We start from the raw sequence: 19,928 nt of genomic DNA on the forward strand, positions 1-19,928 counted from the left end.
GTCTACAAAAAAACCCAACATATAATAGGGGCCAAAGATAAAAAGCAGGTAGGTGCTCAAGGCAAGTTCCAACAGAACATCTTGGTGTTTTTTGATTAAATTAAGTAGTGTGATACATGGATGAAAGCACAAAGAGTTGAAGGGGTTTTTCTGTGTATATATGTATATTTATAAACCCTTCAAGAGCTGAAGGGTTATAAAAAAACTTCTTTGTATGAAGATATATGTATGTACTTGTAATGGTAACACTCAATTCAGAAATTGATCACAGCAGGGGGGAAGATCCACCACAGATTTCAAAACTTGGACATCTGAGCTTCAAAACAGTTTTGTTCCTGCAGTTCTGGTTGTTCTGCTGCTCCTTCACAGTACATAAACATGCATTCTGAAATCTCAAAGCAAGAGAACTTAAAATAAGTTTACCATTTGCCAATGATCTTATTGATGTAGCCAGCTTTCTTCAGCAACTCTGGAAGCAGTAATTCAGAGTCTGGGATTCCTCCTACTATATCCTGTGGCGTGTATGCTGCGTAAAACAAACAAACAAAATCTTTCCCGTTCTCACAAATTATTAGGGCAAACAGCTCATGGCTACCCATCATTAGAAGCGTTATTGGATCAGAAATAGCAATTAGTTTTAAAGGGGGCTGCCATCACAAAATGAAGGCGAGACCCTTGAAGGGGGGGGTCATAAAGAAAGCAAGTGCTTTAGGTGTACACTGGAGTTGCCTTTACTCCTGCAAATTTGCTTTATATTTTCTAAAATGAAGACATTTTTTTCCTAAATCAAATGATGGATAAACTTGCTCAGACTGCAAGAGCTGAAAGAAATTATATGTCTCTCACAGTCCACAGTTCTCTGGCTCTTGAGAATCTAAGGTGTGACTTTGGTTAGGACGGAGATAGCCAAGCACGCTCGCTGATACACAGTGTGAATCAGTACATAGCTACTGATTCTTGCCCAAGCATGCGTGGTCTCACGTGGCTTCTGTCACGCTGGAACCAAAATCAACCCAGAAACGTTATGAACTGGTAATCTTCCCTGCAAGCACCACGGGCACAACAGTGCTATAAAACTGCCAAGGCTGAAATGGTTAGAAAACTGGCTGCTGAATAAAACTGTAAGCAGCTTGTTCCTTACTCTGGGTGTTAACATACACCCCACGTGACTTTCTTTCACCAGACACCAATTAGACTGCCCAGAGGAAACACTTCTCAGCCAGCAGAAGCAAATGGATCAACCAGCCTTGCTTATGTCTCTTAATTTGAGGAGGTTTTCTGCTTGATGAGGAGGAAGCAATAAATTTCACGCTTATTACCAGCAGTTAACACGGTAATCTTTTTGTGCCACTCTGGATGATCCATAGGGGAAGATCACCGAGCCAAGCCTTTGTTCAAAGCAAAACTTCCTACAAAGCACAGAGGGAAATCAAGAGAGGAAGGCAAATCAGGAATGAAGCCCATACCGTTTCTGGCATGTGCATTCGTGGTGTAAAAACCATTCCTGACTGGGAGACGGCCCGTCAACAGTGCTGCCCTTGCTGCAAATAACAAAAAACGTTTTATTTTACATGCACTCTCTGCTTAATATTAATATTATTATATTAAGGCTGAGGACAGTGCACTGACTGAAGCATGTCAGTGTCCTTTTGCCACAGCCAGCTACTAAGATCACTCACATTAGAACAGGCAGCAACTCCCCTCTCCAGTGAGCCGTGGAGATAGGCAGGTTCTGATATGACACCATTTGAGTTACTCCAGGACAAGCCCGACTGAAATTTGGCTCCTCTATTAAATTACCCACTGCTGAAGAGTAATTACTTTCAATAGTCAATGTAGCAGCCCTCCTTCCTATCTCAGTAATTCTAAAAGGAATACCTGACGTATATATGCAAGAGGAAATCGTAACACAAACTGATTACATGGTTAAGGCTAAGTTTTCAAGCTTGCCTGAACAAAAGTCATGTAATAGTGAAGAAACAGCTGTCCAGCTTTGACAATAAAAGTCAGGCCCTGACTGCAGGAAACATTGAAACAAACATTTAACTTTAAGCATATGCAGTACCACCACTGGACTTAGCAGGACTTCGGCATATTTTAAATGCCTTTTCTGAGTAAGGACATCATCAGCACACTGCCAAATGATATCCGAAATGAAAGCCCAAATAGAAAGCCCCTGTTACTCATTTTTGTTTCAGTTCTTGGCTGCCAATCAGGTTTGAGGAAAAAAGAAAGAAAAAAAAAAACCCACCCCACAGAAAAACCAATAAGGATAAAAATATCTGTGTCTCCCAGACACAAACGTTTCTTTTATCTCTTGTCCCTTCCCCAAGAATCTTGCAAGCCACCAGGGTCAGAAGCAGGACACAACCTACTGCCATTCCTTGCATGAAAGTCTCACCAAAGCCAACCGAATCAGACAAACTACATACAAACTATGTTCAGCAACGATTTAGACACTGCTTTGTCTGTTTATCCCAAAATAAGAAAGATTAAAAAATGCAACGACTGAGGCTAGAATACTAAACTGTAATGTTGTTAACAATCCTTTAGCTGGACTGATTTGATCACTAAAACAGCGCTTTGTATGAGCGGAAGACTGTAGGCTTTCCAATCAAAACGTAAATAAAAAGGGAGCAAAATGCAAGATCAAAGCACCAAATCCAAACTCTGCCCTGAGGGTAATCACTGGTTGGGTTGCTAGTTCATGTCAGATGCTGGCAAATGTCCCAATCTTCTCAGAATGTGGCATGCTTATATGCTAGTTTAAAACTCAAGTTTACTTACATGGAGAACAGAGGGGGTTGGCAGTGTAAAAATCCAGGAAAAGCATCCCTTCTGAAGCCATCTGGTCTAAGTTAGGAGTTTCCTTAGAAGGCTCTCCGAAAGCTCCCAAATCACCCCAACCCATCTGTAAAAAGAACACACCAAAAGATGTAAAAGTACTTTTACTTTTCCACAATGACAATGCTTCTGGGCCCACATAACACTTTTATTGTATTCCTTCATTTCTCAATCTTTATAGTGCTCATCTCCTTATTTAGAGAGTACTTCACAAACGTGATAAAAATGATCTTCCCCAACCCCATGAAGCAGGGAACTATTACAGTTTTCATTGGCAAATGGGAAACCGAGGCACACGTGAGATTAAATGACTTGCTAACAGGCATTAAAACACTTGTAGCAGAACTGGGTAAGAACCCTAATGCCTTCACTCGTACTCAAGTGCCTGAAGACTGGCAAGCGCACACATACCAGGGAGGAAAAGGAAGTTACACATGATATGCTCAGTGTTGTACAGCTGCAAAGTCTGACCCACCAGTCCCTGGCTACGTGTCTTGTGTTGGACCGTTGATCCCAGGTCTTCATCTCAGCCTGCTGCATTTATCTAGCTATCTATCTATGTACACGTAACTAGAAATGCAAGGAAAAGGTCTAAACTCAAAAGCAGTGCTGCAAGAAAAGAGAGAAGGTGTTTATTTTGAAAGCAAGCTCTGGAGAGAAACCTGCCAGAGGCATCATATGTCACTCTGCTTAGTTGCAAGACAGTGGTTTCACCCTGCATCCTCCTCCTAATTCAGAGAGGTCACACACCAGGAGAACCGTAAAATTATCATCATGTTGTCTACATTCATTGCTGAAAACTATTACTGGTAATAATACAAATAAAAGTAAGTGACTTAAAACAGAAGGTTCTAGAAGGGAACAACTTAATGAGCAATTAGGCACCATGGTTGCTGGAGATTATATTATGCTTTAAAAAAGGCAATAGCTTTCTTTAATACAGATACGTATCAGGTGAGCAACTGATAGGGAGGGTGTAATGTATTGAGATTTTTAGAAAACCATCTGTCTGGTCCCATTTCAGAGTCTAACATTTACACTGCAGTGGTGCAGTCTGGAAAAGAAAACCGTTGGAGAGCTGCAGAGCCGGCTGTTGAGGTTTGCACGAGGAGCAATTAAATGGTACCACCTAACACTAGGATGAGGAATTAAAATGGATTCAACGGGATCACCCACGAGTTCTTGATTCTTCAGTATCTTTATCATCAAGGAAGAAAGAAAAAAAAGACTATCATGTTGCTCCAATTCACACACAGTGACAGAGTCACCGAAGTTACTGAAGGATCAAAGGAAAAAGACCACGGAGATGTATTTTTAATGAACAGCATATTAAATAAATAAATAGTTCACAGAAGCTCCAGTCAGGATCTGTGCCTCATCACGTCTCGTGCTATACCAACACTTCTAGAGTGGGATAATGACTGTCCCAAGGAGCTTTCATCTTCAAAATTACAAATGCCAGCTTGGGGGGAAATATTCCTGAACGGAAAATTGAGATGGACTGCCGGAGGCTCAACTGGCCAGAAAAACCAGGCTTACAAGGTAATTATCTCGTAGAGGAGTGTGGCAATGCTATGAAAACAACAGCGAGACAGTCATGTTGAATTGGCAGAACGAAGCCAAACAGGCGATAAGACCTTGCCCACCCTTCGAGTCACATACCCACCCTCATTAGCTTTTGGAGTAGCTTAAAACGGCACACAACGCATTTCTACTACAAACACACCTGAAAGATGAAGCAAAACAGGAAGATGGCAGCAACTTGAATGTGTTGGAAATGAATATATTTCCTTACCCATGTGGCTAAGACCACTACAGGGTGCAAAAGTGAAAAGACTTTTAGTTGGAAACAAATTTGTGATTATCTCTGCTCTTTAACGATTTATTGCCTTTTTTTTAATCCCCCAGTTCAGAAAGCAAAAATTAGCGGAATTTATTTTCTTCTTGTTTAGTTTTTCAGGCGGCAAGTTTGGGTTTCTACATTTCCTGAAATGTATTGGGGTTGCTTTGCCTACGCTTGTAGATGCATCTTATTCAGGGCTACTACAACTACATCCATCGTTGATATTAGAAGATATTGCCACAGTTATTTTTGTAGGCTACAAAACCAAGCCTTAACTTCAGAATGATTCTATCGAGGTTTGAAAATCATCAAGACACCCTGTTTTTCAACATTTACCAGCCGGTGGAATACTTTGCCAAGGACTGTGGAGTTAATTGCTCAGTCATTATGAACGAACTGATAGATAAGATGATTAAGACTTCTAGATAAGGTACGTAGGTGTGTAAGCACCAATTCCAAGAGGTTTGCATATGGGCTTGACTTTATTCCTGCTTATTTCAATCAAACTTTTCCAGATCATCACATCAACCCGTGAGTTGCGCCTGAATCACTGTGCTGAAGACCTCTGACCATGAGTCACGGTACAGACCCTGTTCACGTGCTATCCCACAGGTGCTGGCCTACTGACAAAGGGAATGGATGCAGCACACGGCCGAACGCAGAGGCCACGCCACCTGGAAGGGATGATGTGTGAACCTGGAAAGTGCGACCTAGGGGGGATCGTCCACATCAGGGAGAGCTCTGCTCCGCAGAAGCCAGTGAGACAGAGCTCTAGGGAGCACAAAGAAGCAAAGAAGACACGCTCTCAAAACACAAGTCTTGCCAGGCCCAAAACCGGCCCCTGATGTCTCTTAGGAGGATGTCCAGAAAGAGTAATTTGCAGGATAAGGCTCATGGGGAGCCAATTCAGTGAAACCTCTGTTTAAAGGCCTCTGCCTCAGCACCAGTACAGCTTTGGACCCAGCCCACGCGCCACGATGCTCCTGCAAGCTCAGGGATCACCACCACAATATCTCTGATGTGCCGTGCACGCACCATGAACGAATTTCCCAGACATCAGCAGAACATTTCTGACAGCAGCTCTGCCCACAAGGCGCTGGCACTCAAACTATACCCTGCCAAGCACCCATCGCCAGTGCTTGGGAGAGGGTGGGCCACCACGGGAGCCCCTCCACCAGCCCTGGGACCCTGCCTCACCTCGAGGGCCCCGCTCTTACCCCAATGACACCCCCCCCCAGCTCACACCCCATAACAAGCACCCCATGGAGCTGAGGCCCCAATTTCCCTCAGACACACCAACCCCTTCCCAGGAATCCAAGCCCCCCTCTGGGGACAGGTACCCAGACCCTTTCTCGGTCACAAACAGACCCCTCTCCCTGGTGACCAACGTCCCCTCCCTCCACCCTAACACCCCCTCAGTGTCACACCCCCTCAGTGTCACCCCCCCCAAGTGCCTTCCCCCCAGTGACACGGGCCCCTGTCCCCCCACCACTGACAAGTGTCCCGTCCCCCGGGCCCCCCCCGGCCCCACTCACGTCGTCCATGAGGAGGAGGAGGAGGTTGGGGGGCGCGGAGGCCGCGGCGGGGCCCAGGGCCCAGTACAGGCAGAGGAGCACCAGCACCGCCCTCGCCATGGCAACCGCCGCCCCGCGCGCCCAGCGCGCGTCACGTGAGCGCTGCCCGCGCTCCCCTCACGTGACGCGCGGGAGAGGCGGGGCGGGACGGCGGAGGCGGGGACAAGATGGCGGTGTGCATCGCCGTGATCGCCAAGGAGGTGGGGCGGGGGCGAGGGGAGCGGGGCTGGGCCTCAGGCTGTGGGGCCTGAGAGGGGCAGTGGGGCCAGGTGGAGCTATGGGTCCTGAGTGGAGCGGTGGGGCCAGGTGGGGTTGTGGGGCCTGAGCAGGGGTGAGGGGAGCAGGGCTGGGTCTCAGGTTGTGGGGCCTGAGGGGGACAGGGTGGTCAGGTGGAGCTGTGGGGCCTGAGCAGGGCTGAGGGGAGAGGGGCTGGGTCTCAGGTTGTGGGGCCTGAGGGGGACAGGGTGGTCAGGTGGAGCTGTGGGGCCTGAGCAGGGCTGAGGGGAGCAGGGCTGGGTCTCAGGTTGTGGGGCCTGAGGGGGACAGGGTGGTCAGGTGGAACTGTGGGGTCTGAGCAGGGGTGAGGGGGGCAGGGCTGGGTCTCAGGTTGTGGGGCCTGAGGGGGACAGGGTGGTCAGGTGGAGCTGTGGGGCCTGAGCAGGGCTGAGGGGCTGGGTCTCAGGTTGTGGGGCCTGAGGGGGACAGGGTGGTCAGGTGGAGCTGTGGGGCCTGAGCAGGGCTGAGGGGGGCAGGGCTGGGTCTCAGGTTGTGGGGCCTGAGGGGGACAGGGTGGTCAGGTGGAGCTGTGGGGTCTGAGCAGGGGTGAGGGGGGCAGGGCTGGGTCTCAGGTTGTGGGGCCTGAGGGGGACAGGGTGGTCAGGTGGAACTGTGGGGTCTGAGCAGGGGTGAGGGGGGCAGGGCTGGGTCTCAGGTTGTGGGGCCTGAGGGGGACAGGGTGGTCAGGTGGAGCTGTGGGGCCTGAGCAGGGCTGAGGGGCTGGGTCTCAGGTTGTGGGGCCTGAGGGGGACAGGGTGGTCAGGTGGAGCTGTGGGGCCTGAGCAGGGCTGAGGGGGGCAGGGCTGGGTCTCAGGTTGTGGGGCCTGAGGGGGACAGGGTGGTCAGGTGGAGCTGTGGGGCCTGAGCAGGGCTGAGGGGGGCAGGGCTGGGTCTCAGGTTGTGGGGCCTGAGGGGGACAGGGTGGTCAGGTGGAGCTGTGGGGCCTGAGCAGGGCTGAGGGGAGAGGGGCTGGGTCTCAGGTTGTGGGGCCTGAGGGGGACAGGGTGGTCAGGTGGAGCTGTGGGGCCTGAGCAGGGCTGAGGGGCTGGGTCTCAGGTTGTGGGGCCTGAGGGGGACAGGGTGGTCAGGTGGAGCTGTGGGGCTGGAGCAGGGCTGAGGGGAGAGGGGCTGGGTCTCAGGCCGTGGGGCCCAAGCAGCAGTGAGAGGAGCAGGACTAGGGCCGAGGTTTTGGGGCCTGAGCAGGAGTGAGGACGGGAGCAGGACTGGAGCTGTGGGGCTGGGTGAGATTGTGGAGTAGGGGTGCAGGGAGCGGGGCAGTGTCTCAGATTGTGGGCCCTGAGCAGGGCAGTGGGGCCAGGTGAGGTTTTGGGGCCTGAGCAGAGCTGGGTGTCAGGCTGTGGGGCCTGAGGAGGGGAGCAGGACTGGGGCTGTGGGGCCAGGTGAGGTTGTGGGGTAGGGCTGAGGGAACTGAGGCAGGGTCGCAGGTTGTGGGGCCTGAACTGGGGTGAGGGGAGCAGGGCAGAGCCTAGGCAGATGTGGGGGGAGCAGGGCAGACACTGGAGGGGTGGGCTGGGCAGGAGCAGGCTGGGACCAGGGCAGGGGGAGCTGGGGCAGTGAGCGCAGGGACAGTGCGAGGGTGCCCTGCGGTGTCCTGCTGACCTGCTGCCAGGAGAGGAGAGGGGTTTTCCTCAGAAAGAGCTAGGAACAGGCCCGGGTGGGGCAAGGGGGCAGGTCAAGCAGTGGAGAGAACTGAGCCTTGTGCAGTGCCTGCGCACATGATTCTCCTGCCACTGGAGTATGGAGACAGATCTGTTCCACAAGTGCTGCAAGGTGTAAAGGGGGGTTGTGCTGTGACGGCTGTGAACGTAAAATGGTTAAAACAGCTTACTTCTAACAGCATCAGTTCTTGGCGTGAAAGCACTGTCGTGGCATCAGCCATCACAGCGGAGTGGCTGGTGCTAGTTACTGTCATTCATTCTCCTCTTCAGAACTATCCCCTCTACATCCGGAGCGTTCCAACTGAAAATGAGCTGAAGTTCCACTACACTGTGCACACTTCCCTCGATGTCGTGGATGAGAAGATCTCTGCGATGGGCAAGGCTCTCGTAGATCAGAGGGAACTGTACTTAGGGCTCCTCTACCCCACTGAAGACTACAAGGTGTATCTTTCTAATGCCTTTTGGCATGCCAGCCTGTATTTATAGGATCTGTCTTGCAAGGGGTTCTGTGTGGGAAACCTCTGTGCCTACTTGGTGAAGCATTAAAGACACGGGCAGAAAAGATACAGACTTGTTCACTGACCGGTTTGTCACGTGGAGGTTCAGGTTTGGTGCCTTCATCAGCTCAACAGCTGCTTTGTTGCCCAACCAGGTGGTGGAAAAATTTACCTTTAGCCTACATGAGGGAGTGCAATGTGTGAATAGTGTCCGGTGCAGCTAGACTTCACCTTTCATAAACTGGATCCTTTATTCCCTGCTTAGCTAAAACAGTTGACTGTGACTAGAACAAAGCTTAGACTCTTCAATAACACCAGTGAAATTAGCAGGAGTATGAAGGTGTCTCTGGTCAAGTACGTGAATCCCAGGTCTGTGGTCTGAATTCTCTAAAATCTGTACTCCACAGCCACAGCTGCCCTAGTGTTTTTAAGTCATAAAGTTGATCTTTTGAACTTCCTTTGGCTTTTTCTCCGAATCCTGCAGGTGGAAGTTACCAGCAGACCTGATTTCTGGGTTTTCATAAACTGGTTGTTAATTTTTTGAAGTCTCAGGTCAGTCACGCTGGCTGATATTAGAAGATCTCCAGGTTTGTGATTGTGCTCTCCCAAACAAGAATAAATGAGGTGGCTGTGTCATTGAAACGGTTCTTAAGAAGAGAGAAACCCTCACCAAAATAGCTAGCAGGAGGCTGCTTCTGAAATTGCAAGGCATGCCTTAAGCAGCCAGCCTAGGAGCAAGCTTGACCTGAAGTTATCAAAGATGGGAGAGGTCAGGTAGAAAGGGGATACAGTTCTGCAATCTAGTGTCTTGCTTACCTCATCTAGTCCTAGTTAGGTGCTGGGTGCAGCAAGAACATGATGTTTCCTCTCAACTTGTTTCTCTGAGTGCATTCCAGCCTTGTTTGAGTTGCTTTGCCAGGCTCTGGTGTGTCAGAAGCACATGCCTTAACAGCTGCACAGATACGGCTACGTGACAAATTCAAAGGTGAAGTTTGTTATGGTGGTGGATTCTTCAAACACAGCACTTCGAGACAATGAGATCCGCAGCGTAAGTGCAGGAAATCAGAGCACAACTTGCCACATCAGTGTTTTTGCTACTTCCGCTTATTCATAAAGTGCTGAGAAGCAAAAAAAAAAATTAATTAAACTACAATCCCTTTTCAGATGTTCCGAAAGCTGCATAATTCATATACGGACATAATGTGTAACCCTTTTTATAACCCTGGGGACCGTATCCATTCCAGGTAAGTCAGCTGATCATACTGATCTTTGTCATCTTTCTGGAACTTGCAGTCTAAGAGCATAACCCCTGTGGTTGACCAGTTGAGATGTGCATGCTCTAACTGCCTAAATGGAGAACAGCTGTGTTGTCTTTGGGCCGTTACCACATAACAGAAAACTCTGAGTCTCATCAGAAGTTACATTGGACTCTCCCACCTCAGAACTGATGTTAGAAACACTGGCTCAAGAAAAGAAATTTCTTGGGGAGGAAAAATTGCCTGTTTCACAGGTAAATGTGAGCATTAACATAGAAAAATAGAGCAGGTTAAACAGAGTGAACAACTGCGCTTGTCCAGGGCTTATCCTTGGGTAAGGACAGATGGGCATTCAGCATGTGCAATTCCTCACGTGCAGGGCCAGTCCCCCCCATTTCTCATCTGGAATCTCACAGGGAACGTTAATAATGTTGAGAGTTTCTATTGCCTAGGGAAGAACAACTTTTACACTTTGCTGAGGCAGGTCTACAGCCAGGATAAGACCTGTCATTACTTCAGCTTAATTAAAAGTCATTATTTACTCAACAGAGCATGCTGTAGTTAAAGAGTGAAGCCATGTATTCAGCCTGGGGAAAGCCAGCTTGTTAACCAGGAAGAGGCATTGTTAGCCATTAGTTTTGTTACAAGAGATCTGCTGTGCAGAACTAGCTGCTTCCTTGAATATTCTGTGTTCATTTCCTTCTCTAGGGCTTTTGATAATATGGTGAACTCCATGATGATGCAGGCGTGCTGAGGCTCTGCCCCTTCTCATCCAAGTGCTGAGAACATTCCCCATGTACAGGAGTGTGCCTACAAAGTGATGTATATATTGTCTTTGTTCTGTGTAATATTTTAAATTTATTCTATGTAAAATAAACTTGACACCTGCAAGGTTTGCATGCATGTCTACTCTAGCAAGCCTGAGCATAGCACAGAAGTCACTGTTCAGCTTTATGCTTTCAGGTAACATGTGAGAGCCAGCTCTTCCTTCAGGAGGGTCAGCTGTGTCAGAGAGGAGGTTTGTTCCCTACAGAAATGTGTGCAGCTGTGCAACTCAGGTGGTTCTGTAGAAATTGGGCTTTGTGTAAAAACAGCAGTTCCTGCTGTGCTTGTGATTTAGAGCAAGCACAGCTGCCCAAGAGACAGCTAAGAGATTATTATTAGGGTCAACCTAGATTTCAGTCAGCTGAGAGGCACAGAGAGTGACACTGTTCCTCAGAAGTACTGGTGCTCCAGAGCAGTTCCTCTGAAGCAGGAGCAGCGCATCAGCAACAGCAGTCCTTTTGCTCTTTGCCAGTCCCCTTTGCTGCTGCTCAGGACTGGTCATTCTGACAGGAACATCACAAGCAAGGCTTAATTCAAACGTACTTGGGCTCCTTGTCCTGTTTTTCTTTAGCACTCAGATCTGTATGTACTTAACTCCACTAGTTCTTGGAAAGAGAAAGCTCTGCAAGTCAGTCGAAGGCTCCAGGTTTCTCTGCAACCCCAGCCACTGCTTATGAACTTGAGAAAGCTCTGGCAGACAGCTGGTCTCAAAGCACCACCTTGAACCTGATCAAGCCCTGCACTGATCTTGCCTTCCTGGGGAAGATCTTTGGGTGACTCACATTTGACAATATTTGCTGTTCGTTCTTTGCTGCGCCTCATTCAGACAGGCCAGGCACAGCAAACAGCATTTCCAGCCCAGGTCAGGGAGCACAGGTAGTGCAGCTGGGATAAATCCACACCAAGAGATTAAGACATCAGGATTGCACAGCTGCCTGGCTCATCCCAAACTAATCTGTTAGTATCTCCTCCCCCTGCAGCTGTTCCAATTAAAGACTACCAAATCAATAGCAGGTATTTATATTAAAAAATACGAACTAGACTAGAAAAGCATCCCAGCTTCTTAATCACTTGTGCAGGACACTCACACTATGCAAGGCTGTGCAGCTACAGCAAGTTCAGCAGAGGTAACAGGCAGGTGTAGGGACTGAGCAGATACTCGGTGCTTTTCACACACCTCTACTCCAAGTCTTTCCTGCCCCACAGGCAGCAGCCTGTGCTTCAAGCACCTAATCAGTTAAAGATACATAAAACACAGCTAAAAATACAAAAGAAAAATAGCTGCACAGCTCCAAAGGATACAAGAAGCCTGGAGAAAGCCAGGTCAGCGCAGGGTGTCAGCTCACAACCAGCACGGTCTCACTGCGGATGAAGTTCACACAGCAGGATCATTTATTTTAAAAATAAGTGACATTTACAATACCTTCTGAAACAGAACTTAACTACATTTAATCAACAACAACCTGTCAAATAATGGGAGATGAAAGTGTTTGAGCCTCTCCCACCATCTAAACAAGGCACAGCTGTAAACTGCTATTCCAAAACATTTCATATAAAAGTCTTCACTCATTTCACTCACAGAGGCAGGAGCTCAGCACTTCCTCTTCCACAAGAGAGTCCAAACACCCCAAAGTAGTTTTTGTTAAAAATCAAGTCTTAAGAATTTACAAAGCTATTAAATGGGAAGTTTAAAGCCCTAGGAAAAGCCAGTTTTATAGTCTAAGCCTAAGGGTAGCTCGGATCAAGGCCAGCCTCAGCAGCACAGTCCACACTGGGAGAAGTGCAAAAATCAACACAACATGAAGAGTTAAGGCCCCGAGCTTGGAAAAAAAAATCTTCAGATCTTAAAGAAAAAAAATCAGTGGGATTTTTGGCCTGGCAATGTCCCCTGAGCTGTGAAAAGCTGCTTTAGGAGTCAGTCGCATCTGTTGCATCTGGGTTAGAGGAATCCTAACCAAGGATCCCAGAAGATTAGTGTGAGAATTACATAATAAAACCTGATTTCAATGCAGAACTTCACACAGTAATGCTGTCTGCTGGTGTTTGCAGCCTGCCTCTTTTAACACAAAAGTTTTTCCTTTAAAAACAAGTGGTTTCAGAGCTCATAAACACAAGATCAGCAGGAAGGGGAAGTGCCAGGCAGCGCTTGCTCCCCGGTACCCAGCTCCTGTGGTGCGCTTCGGTCCTGACCCTCCAGTTCAGCCGGGCTTACGCCATCCCCAAATGGGGATCTGGAGCAGGAATGGTGATGGGAGTAAAGAGGAAGATCTGACCAAATTTGCAACAGTGGAGATGATTTTGTGATACTGCTACTGCTAGAAATAAAGTAAAATGATGAGTTGGCAGTGCCCTTTGATCCCTGTAGCTTTGGAATAAAAGCATGAGGGGGGAAGAGTGGGTGGGTTGACTTCCAAAATAAAGGGGGGGAAGGGTTTTGGAACACCCAGGTCTTGTTTAACCACCACAGAGATACAGAGGCTTCCAGAGAAACAGCAAGGGATGCCTTTTCCCTCCCCTGGTTGTTAGCTATACCACAGCAGCAGCAAGCTAAAAACCAGACCCAAACCACATCGTTAGGCTCCATCCTCTTCCCAAGAGCAAGGCCAGAATGCTGCAAGGCCGATGAAGGAAAAGCTCCCCAGCAGTCAGATCTAGAGCTGCAACCCAAGACTTTCTCCGCTGATGTAGAGAAGAAAACAGTCTTTGGAAAAGTCTTGAGCATCTTCTTACGGGCAAGAAAAAGCAGCATCCAGCTCTTGTAGAAACATCTGGCAAAGCTGAGGGTGCTTCACATGCCGAGCAGGACAGGTCCACCCTCGCCGTGGGGTGGAGGGCATTTGGACAGCTAAAAGCCAAACCAGATTTACACCAGCCCCTCCGGTACAGCCCTTTTCTATGGGACGAGGATGAGACTTGACGGTCTGGGAAAGCTCTTCCCTTCCCAAGACAGGGTGTTCTCTGGAATGAGACTGTTCTCGATGAAAACATAATCCCCTAAGCAAAGCTAAGGTGAGCCCCTCCTGGGGCACTGTCAGGGATCAGGCTGACATGCAGGTGAAGCAGATCCCGTCTTCCCTCCCGCAGCCCGGCACATGGCTGCCTCACCAGTAAGCTGCACGGCCAGGCAGATGGCATTTTAAAATTAATCTTTTTTTGGCTTGGGTAGGCATGTTTTTAAATCTCTCCAATCCCATCTCCTCATTTCAGTCCCGTCGGCATCACCAGGGCAGTCCAGTCCTTTCTAGTACGGAAAATACCAAGGCAGCAGCCTTGCCCGACCCCTAAACAAGAACAAAACCAGCATCCTAAAGCACCAGGGCGTTGCTCAGCTGAGATGCCAAAAGCCACAGCTACCTGCCCCTCCACCCCTCCCAGAGCTGGGGCGCACTCGTCTGCCCCAGCTAAGCCAGACTGAACCCCCAAAAAACAGGGGAGCCCCGAAGCCAGGCACGGCTGTGGGACTGGTCAGGCTGGGAGTGTGATGCCCTGCAGGGATGGGGGGGACAGCAGCGAGTTTCCAGGTGTTTCTTCCACCCCTAAAGCTCCTCTCCACTTCCTCCCACAGTGTGGAAGGGGCCACTGAGGCTAATCCACAGTGAGCTCATGGATGCATGAGCAGCAGGAGGTGTGCCGGAGGATAGCTCCGGGCCTGCGCTGGGGATGCGAGGGATGCTGGGACAGCAGCATGGATGGGTCTGCCGTGCCATCGCTGGCTGCTCACGTCCGTCCTACCCCCTCCCGGCTGCCCACAGTCCCCCCAAGGCACCCATGTCCCAGCTGCCAGGCTCCTGCTGACCCCACAGACACTGGGGTGATGCTAACAGCACAGGACAGGCAGGAGACATTCCTAGCACAGGTCTCCAGGAGGATACTCCTGCCGGAGCCCTTCTCCATCCTCCCATCCACGCCAGGGTGGGACGTGCAAAGCCAAGAAGCTGAGCACAGCTGGAGCAAGGAACAGCTATTCCCACCCTGGGGACCCCCTGCTCCACAGGGAGCTTGACCCAAATATGTAAGGAAACCCCCTGCCCAGCCACTCACCTATACGTCCTCCCTCGCACCCTTGGGTGCTGCCCTCCATAGTAGCCCCCCCGCTGGGCCAGCCCTCCCCGGGCTTGGAAGCGGCCCCGGTAGCCCCCGCGGTCGGTGGTGCTGATGCCCGGCATGTTGGTCCTCTTGGGCAGCACCTGGAAGGAAGGGGGTGGCTCAGCCAGTGCCGCCGACACCGGGGTTCAGCACAGCCCCATGCACATGGGGCTGGGAAGGAGGGATGGATGCAGCACCCCAAGGCCTCATCCAGCTCTTACCTTAATGACACGGCCTCTGAACACACTCTCGTCCAGCTCCACTGCAGCCTTCACAGAGCTCTTCTCCTCGAACTCTATGTAGGCATACCTGCAAGAGGACAGGGTGAGCAGAGCCCCAGGGACACCCCACTGCTCCCTAAGGCTGGGGAGCACAGAGCAGCGCGCTCGACACCCCAGCCCAGCCCCTGCGCACAGCACTGACCCTTTGGGATGCCCCGAAAACTTGTCGCAGAGGATGGTCACTCGGTTGATCTGCCCACAGCTGTTGAAGTGAGATTCCAGCTCTTCTGCCGTGCCCCCATAATCCACCTGCAACAACAGTCCTGGCCCCTCCAGCACCACCGACCAGCACCTCCTCTGGCATTTGCACCCCCTCACGGGAGGCAAAGGGCCCAGCTGACCCCACTCACACCTTGCCACCACAGCCATACCATCTCCTGAGGTTCACAAGACCCTTCCAGCTGAATGCTCCAGCCTGGAAACCCACATCCAAGAGACAGCCCCCCCCTGCTTTGAGGGAACAAGCAATGCTGCACAACCTGCAGCTTCCAGCGGGGTATTTTGGGGAGCTGACGCTTGTAACAGATTATCTGCAAGTGGCTGAGGATCACGGGCAGATGCTAAGCCACATTCCCAGTCTGGGCTTGGCAGAGGAGAAGCATTTGGGATGGGACCAGCCAAGCCTTCGGTGGGGTGCAGACGGGCCCCCGTGCTAGGGATCTCGGACATACGTCCAGCTGGGCAAGGAGCAGCGAGGTGGGCTCTGCTCCAGGGCCTCCCACTTACATTGCCCACGTAGATGGATCGCTGGTCAACCTCAATCTTCTCCTCGGTCGTCTTTGGGAAGAGACCTGCAGAGACGAGGGCTGCCTTGTGGTGCTGGACAGAGTGGCAGGAGCCCTCTTGCAGAGGGACGTCTGTCCGTGCAGGTCTGCTCCCGCACAGCCGCCACCGAGCTGACACACTGCAAAGCTCCCCCGGTCCCCAGTGACATCCAGACATACCTAAATCCCCACACTGCTACCTCCTCCTCCATCCCTTTGCCCCCTCTCTCTTCACAAAAAAAAAACCCCACAGGGTGACTGCTCTATTGGGGCTGTTGGTGCTAAACTTAATTACTCAAATGAATTAAATTTAATTAAATTAATTTACTGCATCTTGGCCTGCAAAGGTAGGAGGTAAGAGTGGATATAACCTGCATTAGCACCATGCCATCCCTGGGACCCCATCCCTCACCCACCTTACATGTCCAGCCCCAGGCTGCCAGGAGAGGCAGAGCCACATACTCCGGCTCCGATCGTCACCCTGTGCCCCAGAGGTGTCCCTGGGCGGGGGGGACAGCAGCACCCAGGGACAGCCCGTACCTGCCTCCGAGCTCATGATGAGGCGGCTCTCAGCTTCCAGCTGCAACTCCTTCAGCCTCTCATCCTCCTTCTCCATCTCCCGCACTCTGGCTTTGATGGCTTCCAGCTCCTGAAAGCCAAACCAAGACTCGCATGAGCAACACACGGAGCAGGGACACCCCGACCCCGCTCCCCACCCTGGGGTGGCACGTCGCAGTGCTGGACAGCACACACCTCCACCAGCAGTGCCCTCCCGTGCTGGGGACAAGAGCCTGTCCCACAAAGGGGAGTTCAGCTCCCAGCTCCACTGGGAGAAAGAAGAAGGAAATATTTCCTTTCCCGTGCTTGCCTGCGAAGCAGCGTGTGCTGCAGCAGAGAGGCCCCAGCAGCACCAGAGCTGCCGGAGGGAAACGGAGATTTAAGCTGGTGACAAACAGGAGCCATTGACTCTCGCTCAGCCAGGCAGACATCTCAGCAGCGAAAGCTAAGCTGCAGGAGAGTGACAATTCATTTTCCAGCTTCTCAGCTCAAGGATTTTAACATCAGGGGCCCAAGATGAGTCTTAATTTTTGGAAGCGCTTGAAGAGAGGTGTAGAAAGTTTCCCATTTCCTTAGAGAAACAGGGAGAATTGATTCGACACTCAGCCAGGCACTCACTGGGTCCGGCACAGCCAGCTCCTCCACCCTGTCCCCCTCCAGTTGGCTCAAGTCCGAGTCGTCTTCTGCAGCCTTCTGCAGAGCTGCCATCTCTGCCACGTCCCAGGACGCCTCCACTGCTGCCAAGGACGGCCGGTCCTGCCACCAGATCCCTGAAGTGTCCAGGAAGAGAGGACTGGGAGGGAACAGGGGGGAAAAAGCCATTTAACAAACGAACAGCCATTTAACATTGAACCTAAAGCAGAACGCCAGCCAGGAGAAGCACCCGGGTGCTTCCAGCAGAAGGATGAACAGGCACCACCAAGGCAGTTTGCTCTCGGTGCTGCCAGGCAGGCTTTGCAGCAAGACCCCAGAACTGCAGGAGCGATGGCTACTGCAAGGTCTCTCCTTCATACTGAGCCACTTCCTGACTCAGGGGGCTGCAGAGGGGACCTGGAAGCAGCTCCCTCCGGTGAAAACCACAGGCACATGCGTCACGGCCTCCTGGCAGGGAAGGGGAAGAGGAAGCAGGAGCTGCCCCACCAGCAGAGCTCCCGGGCTGCACAGAGGGAGCGGCAGAGCACCCTGCCCCACCCAAGCAAAGGCAAACCCTCACCCCGCCAGCCCTGGGCTCTTGGCTTGAGCCCACAGCGGGACAAACTCTCCCACCCGTGAGCGGGAAGCTGACCCGGCTCCAGGCCGGGGAGCCTCAGCGCCTGCCACCGAGCTGGGCCCCGTCCCGGACCCACCTCGCCCGGCCCCCGAACATGCTGCGCTCCCTCCGCGGAGCCGGCGGGACCAGCGGAGCGGCGCCACGTGCGGGTCTCCCGCCGCCACGTGCGCCTCTCCCGCCGGCGCGCCACTTTCATACATCAAGGGCCAATCAGGGCAGGGCGCGCCGCCAGGCCCCGCCCCGTGCCGGCAGGGCGGGGGAGGCGGCCCCGCCCCGCGGTGACCCTGCGGCCGAGGGTTCGATTCCCGGGCGGGGCCGGCAACAGGCGTGTGCTCTGGGGGGTCAACACGCGTAGCCGGGCGGGAGCACGGCCCCCCGTTTTTAGGGACACCCCCTCGGCCCTCCTTGTCCACCGACCCCGCTGGTGGTGCTGGGGACCGCAGCCAGCTCCCAGCAGCTGCCCCAGGCGCAGGGGGAGCCGCGGGGCGCCCCGAAGGGGTGCAGCGTCTGCAGCAGGCAGATCCCTTTGGGTTCCCTGGGGACAAGTGTAAAAGTCCCGCACCACAGACACCCCTCTTCAGAGCCAGATGTGGGGCAGGGACCGACCCCAGGGCTATAACGACCCCCCCCAGCGCTGGGGGCACGGGGTGCAGGGCGCTGCCGGGAGAGGGGGGCGAGGGCAGCCAGCACAAGCCCAGGCTACGGAGCCTCTGTTTGATATTAAATTGCCTTTATTACACAGATACAGAGTTAAGAACAGACATAACCTGAATCATAAAGTTTACATCTTTCACAGGTCAAACATACAGTACACTTAGAGAAAGCGGGAAACAGCAAGGGGGGGGGACAGCATGCCAAAGGAAAGTCCTACCACGTCATCTCTCTGGGCTGGCCCCCAAAACCCACGCGGTGGGGCAGGGCAGGCTGCCGCCGTGCCCACCCGGCTCTGGTTTCCAGCCCCCCAGGGCCCCCCGTGCCTTGGTGTCCCCGTCCCCAGGGTAAGGCGGGCAGGGCTCAGCCCCGCGCGGGACCAGGGAACCGGTGCTGCCCGCGGAGCCGTGAGCGAGGGGGGATGGCGGCACGACACCTGCCTCCCGGGGCCGTGGCGTTCGGTGGCATCGGAGGAGCCCCCGAGGCTGCCACCGTGGCGGGGACACCCCAGCACAGTGTCTGGGACCTGGGAACAGGGTGGCATCTTGTCCCTGACCTCAAACCCACCGGGATCCAGGGGGGCACCCCGAGGAGAAGGGGGAACCCTGGCAGGGCCAGGAGGAGGAGGGCGAGGAGAAGCTGTGGGGGGGTTGTGGGGGGCTCCAGCAGTGGTGGAGCAAAGCCCAGGCAGGTTTGGGCCCCCCGCTCCGGGGTGCCCAGCCTCACCGGGACGTGGCACTTTGGTTTCAGCTGGGATTTCGGGTTGGGAATGCAAGGAAGGAGCTGGAGAGACCCTTGCTGCTGGGGATGGGGTCCCGGTGCCACGCTCGATGCCGGAGGAGAGCCACGTCTCTCCCGCCATCTCCTCCAGCCTGGTGCTGCAGCCAGCACCCAGCACCCAGCGCCCCGGGCTCTGCCTCCCCGCGGGGACCGGGACCTCGGGCAGGCTGTCCCCACGCCGCCAACACCGTCCCCCAGCCCCAGCCACGATGACGGAGAGGAAACCCAAGACAGGGAGCTGTGGGCAGCCACGGGGACCCAATCTGGCAGAGGATTGTGCCCGGCGACCCCGGCACCACGCGGCTCATCCGTCTGCCATCTCCCAGATGCCACAAAGCCACCAAAGAACACGTCTCGGGCACGGCATGGGGCACGTGTCCCCCGGCCCCCCGCATGCCCCGACACCATTTTGGAGCTAAACCCTGCGGAAGCGCTCGCCGCTCCGGCCAGCGCCTCCCCGGCCGCCACAGCCCCCTCCAGGCCCACACCACTCCGGCCCCGCGGCCGCACCACCGCTGCCGTCCTCCCCGCATCACGAATTTTTTGGGAAATATTACACTTTAAAGCTGTCGTTCTGGTTTGGACGTCTGCTAGCGCCGCACCGCCCGTCCTCTCCCTCCCTCGGCTTTTGGTTTCAATGCAAGGTTCTGTAGGGTATTTTTATTATTATTTTAAAGAAAAAAAAAAATTAAAAAAAAAAGAAAACAGAAGGGAGTGGAAACGAGAGCAGACTCCGTGGAAATG

At 52.7% G+C, this 19,928-nt stretch overlaps 3 protein-coding genes across 4 annotated transcripts in view; 1 reads left to right on the top strand and 2 right to left on the bottom strand.

Moving 5' to 3' along the window:
• The window catches only part of GALNS (galactosamine (N-acetyl)-6-sulfatase), a 46,133-nt gene extending 39,806 nt beyond the window's left edge, over positions 1 to 6,327 (bottom strand). The window contains exons 1-4 of the mRNA XM_059824725.1: positions 6,223 to 6,327; positions 2,788 to 2,911; positions 1,467 to 1,541; positions 424 to 526 (exon numbers count right to left, since the gene is read on the bottom strand). Coding sequence (XP_059680708.1) covers positions 424 to 526; positions 1,467 to 1,541; positions 2,788 to 2,911; positions 6,223 to 6,321 — 401 coding nt within the window. The 5' untranslated portion in view covers positions 6,322 to 6,327. The remainder of the gene's footprint in view (positions 1 to 423; positions 527 to 1,466; positions 1,542 to 2,787; positions 2,912 to 6,222) is intronic.
• Positions 6,328 to 6,427: 100 nt separating this feature from the next.
• TRAPPC2L (trafficking protein particle complex subunit 2L) lies at positions 6,428 to 10,854 on the top strand. Of its 2 annotated transcripts, XM_059824955.1 has the most exons (6): positions 6,428 to 6,461; positions 8,487 to 8,659; positions 9,674 to 9,761; positions 9,878 to 9,957; positions 10,256 to 10,258; positions 10,678 to 10,854. In XM_059824955.1, the coding sequence occupies exons 1-6, from the start codon at positions 6,429 to 6,431 to the stop codon at positions 10,721 to 10,723; spliced, it is 423 nt and encodes a 140-aa protein (XP_059680938.1). In that variant the 5' UTR covers position 6,428; the 3' UTR covers positions 10,724 to 10,854. The 2 variants fall into 2 exon arrangements, with proteins under 2 accessions (XP_059680938.1, XP_059680937.1); XM_059824954.1 differs by lacking the exon at positions 10,256 to 10,258.
• Positions 10,855 to 14,035: 3,181 nt separating this feature from the next.
• On the bottom strand, positions 14,036 to 17,849 carry PABPN1L (PABPN1 like, cytoplasmic). The gene is made up of 8 exons (XM_059825006.1): positions 17,830 to 17,849; positions 17,102 to 17,276; positions 16,466 to 16,574; positions 15,888 to 15,952; positions 15,304 to 15,410; positions 15,102 to 15,189; positions 14,836 to 14,981; positions 14,036 to 14,075 (listed from the first exon to the last, which is right to left on the bottom strand). The coding sequence occupies exons 1-8, from the start codon at positions 17,847 to 17,849 to the stop codon at positions 14,036 to 14,038; spliced, it is 750 nt and encodes a 249-aa protein (XP_059680989.1).
• Positions 17,850 to 19,928: the final 2,079 nt, after the last annotated feature.

Source organism: Gavia stellata, chromosome 15 (assembly GCF_030936135.1).
Source record: "Gavia stellata isolate bGavSte3 chromosome 15, bGavSte3.hap2, whole genome shotgun sequence".
In the NCBI taxonomy this organism is placed as follows: Eukaryota; Metazoa; Chordata; class Aves; order Gaviiformes; family Gaviidae; genus Gavia; species Gavia stellata.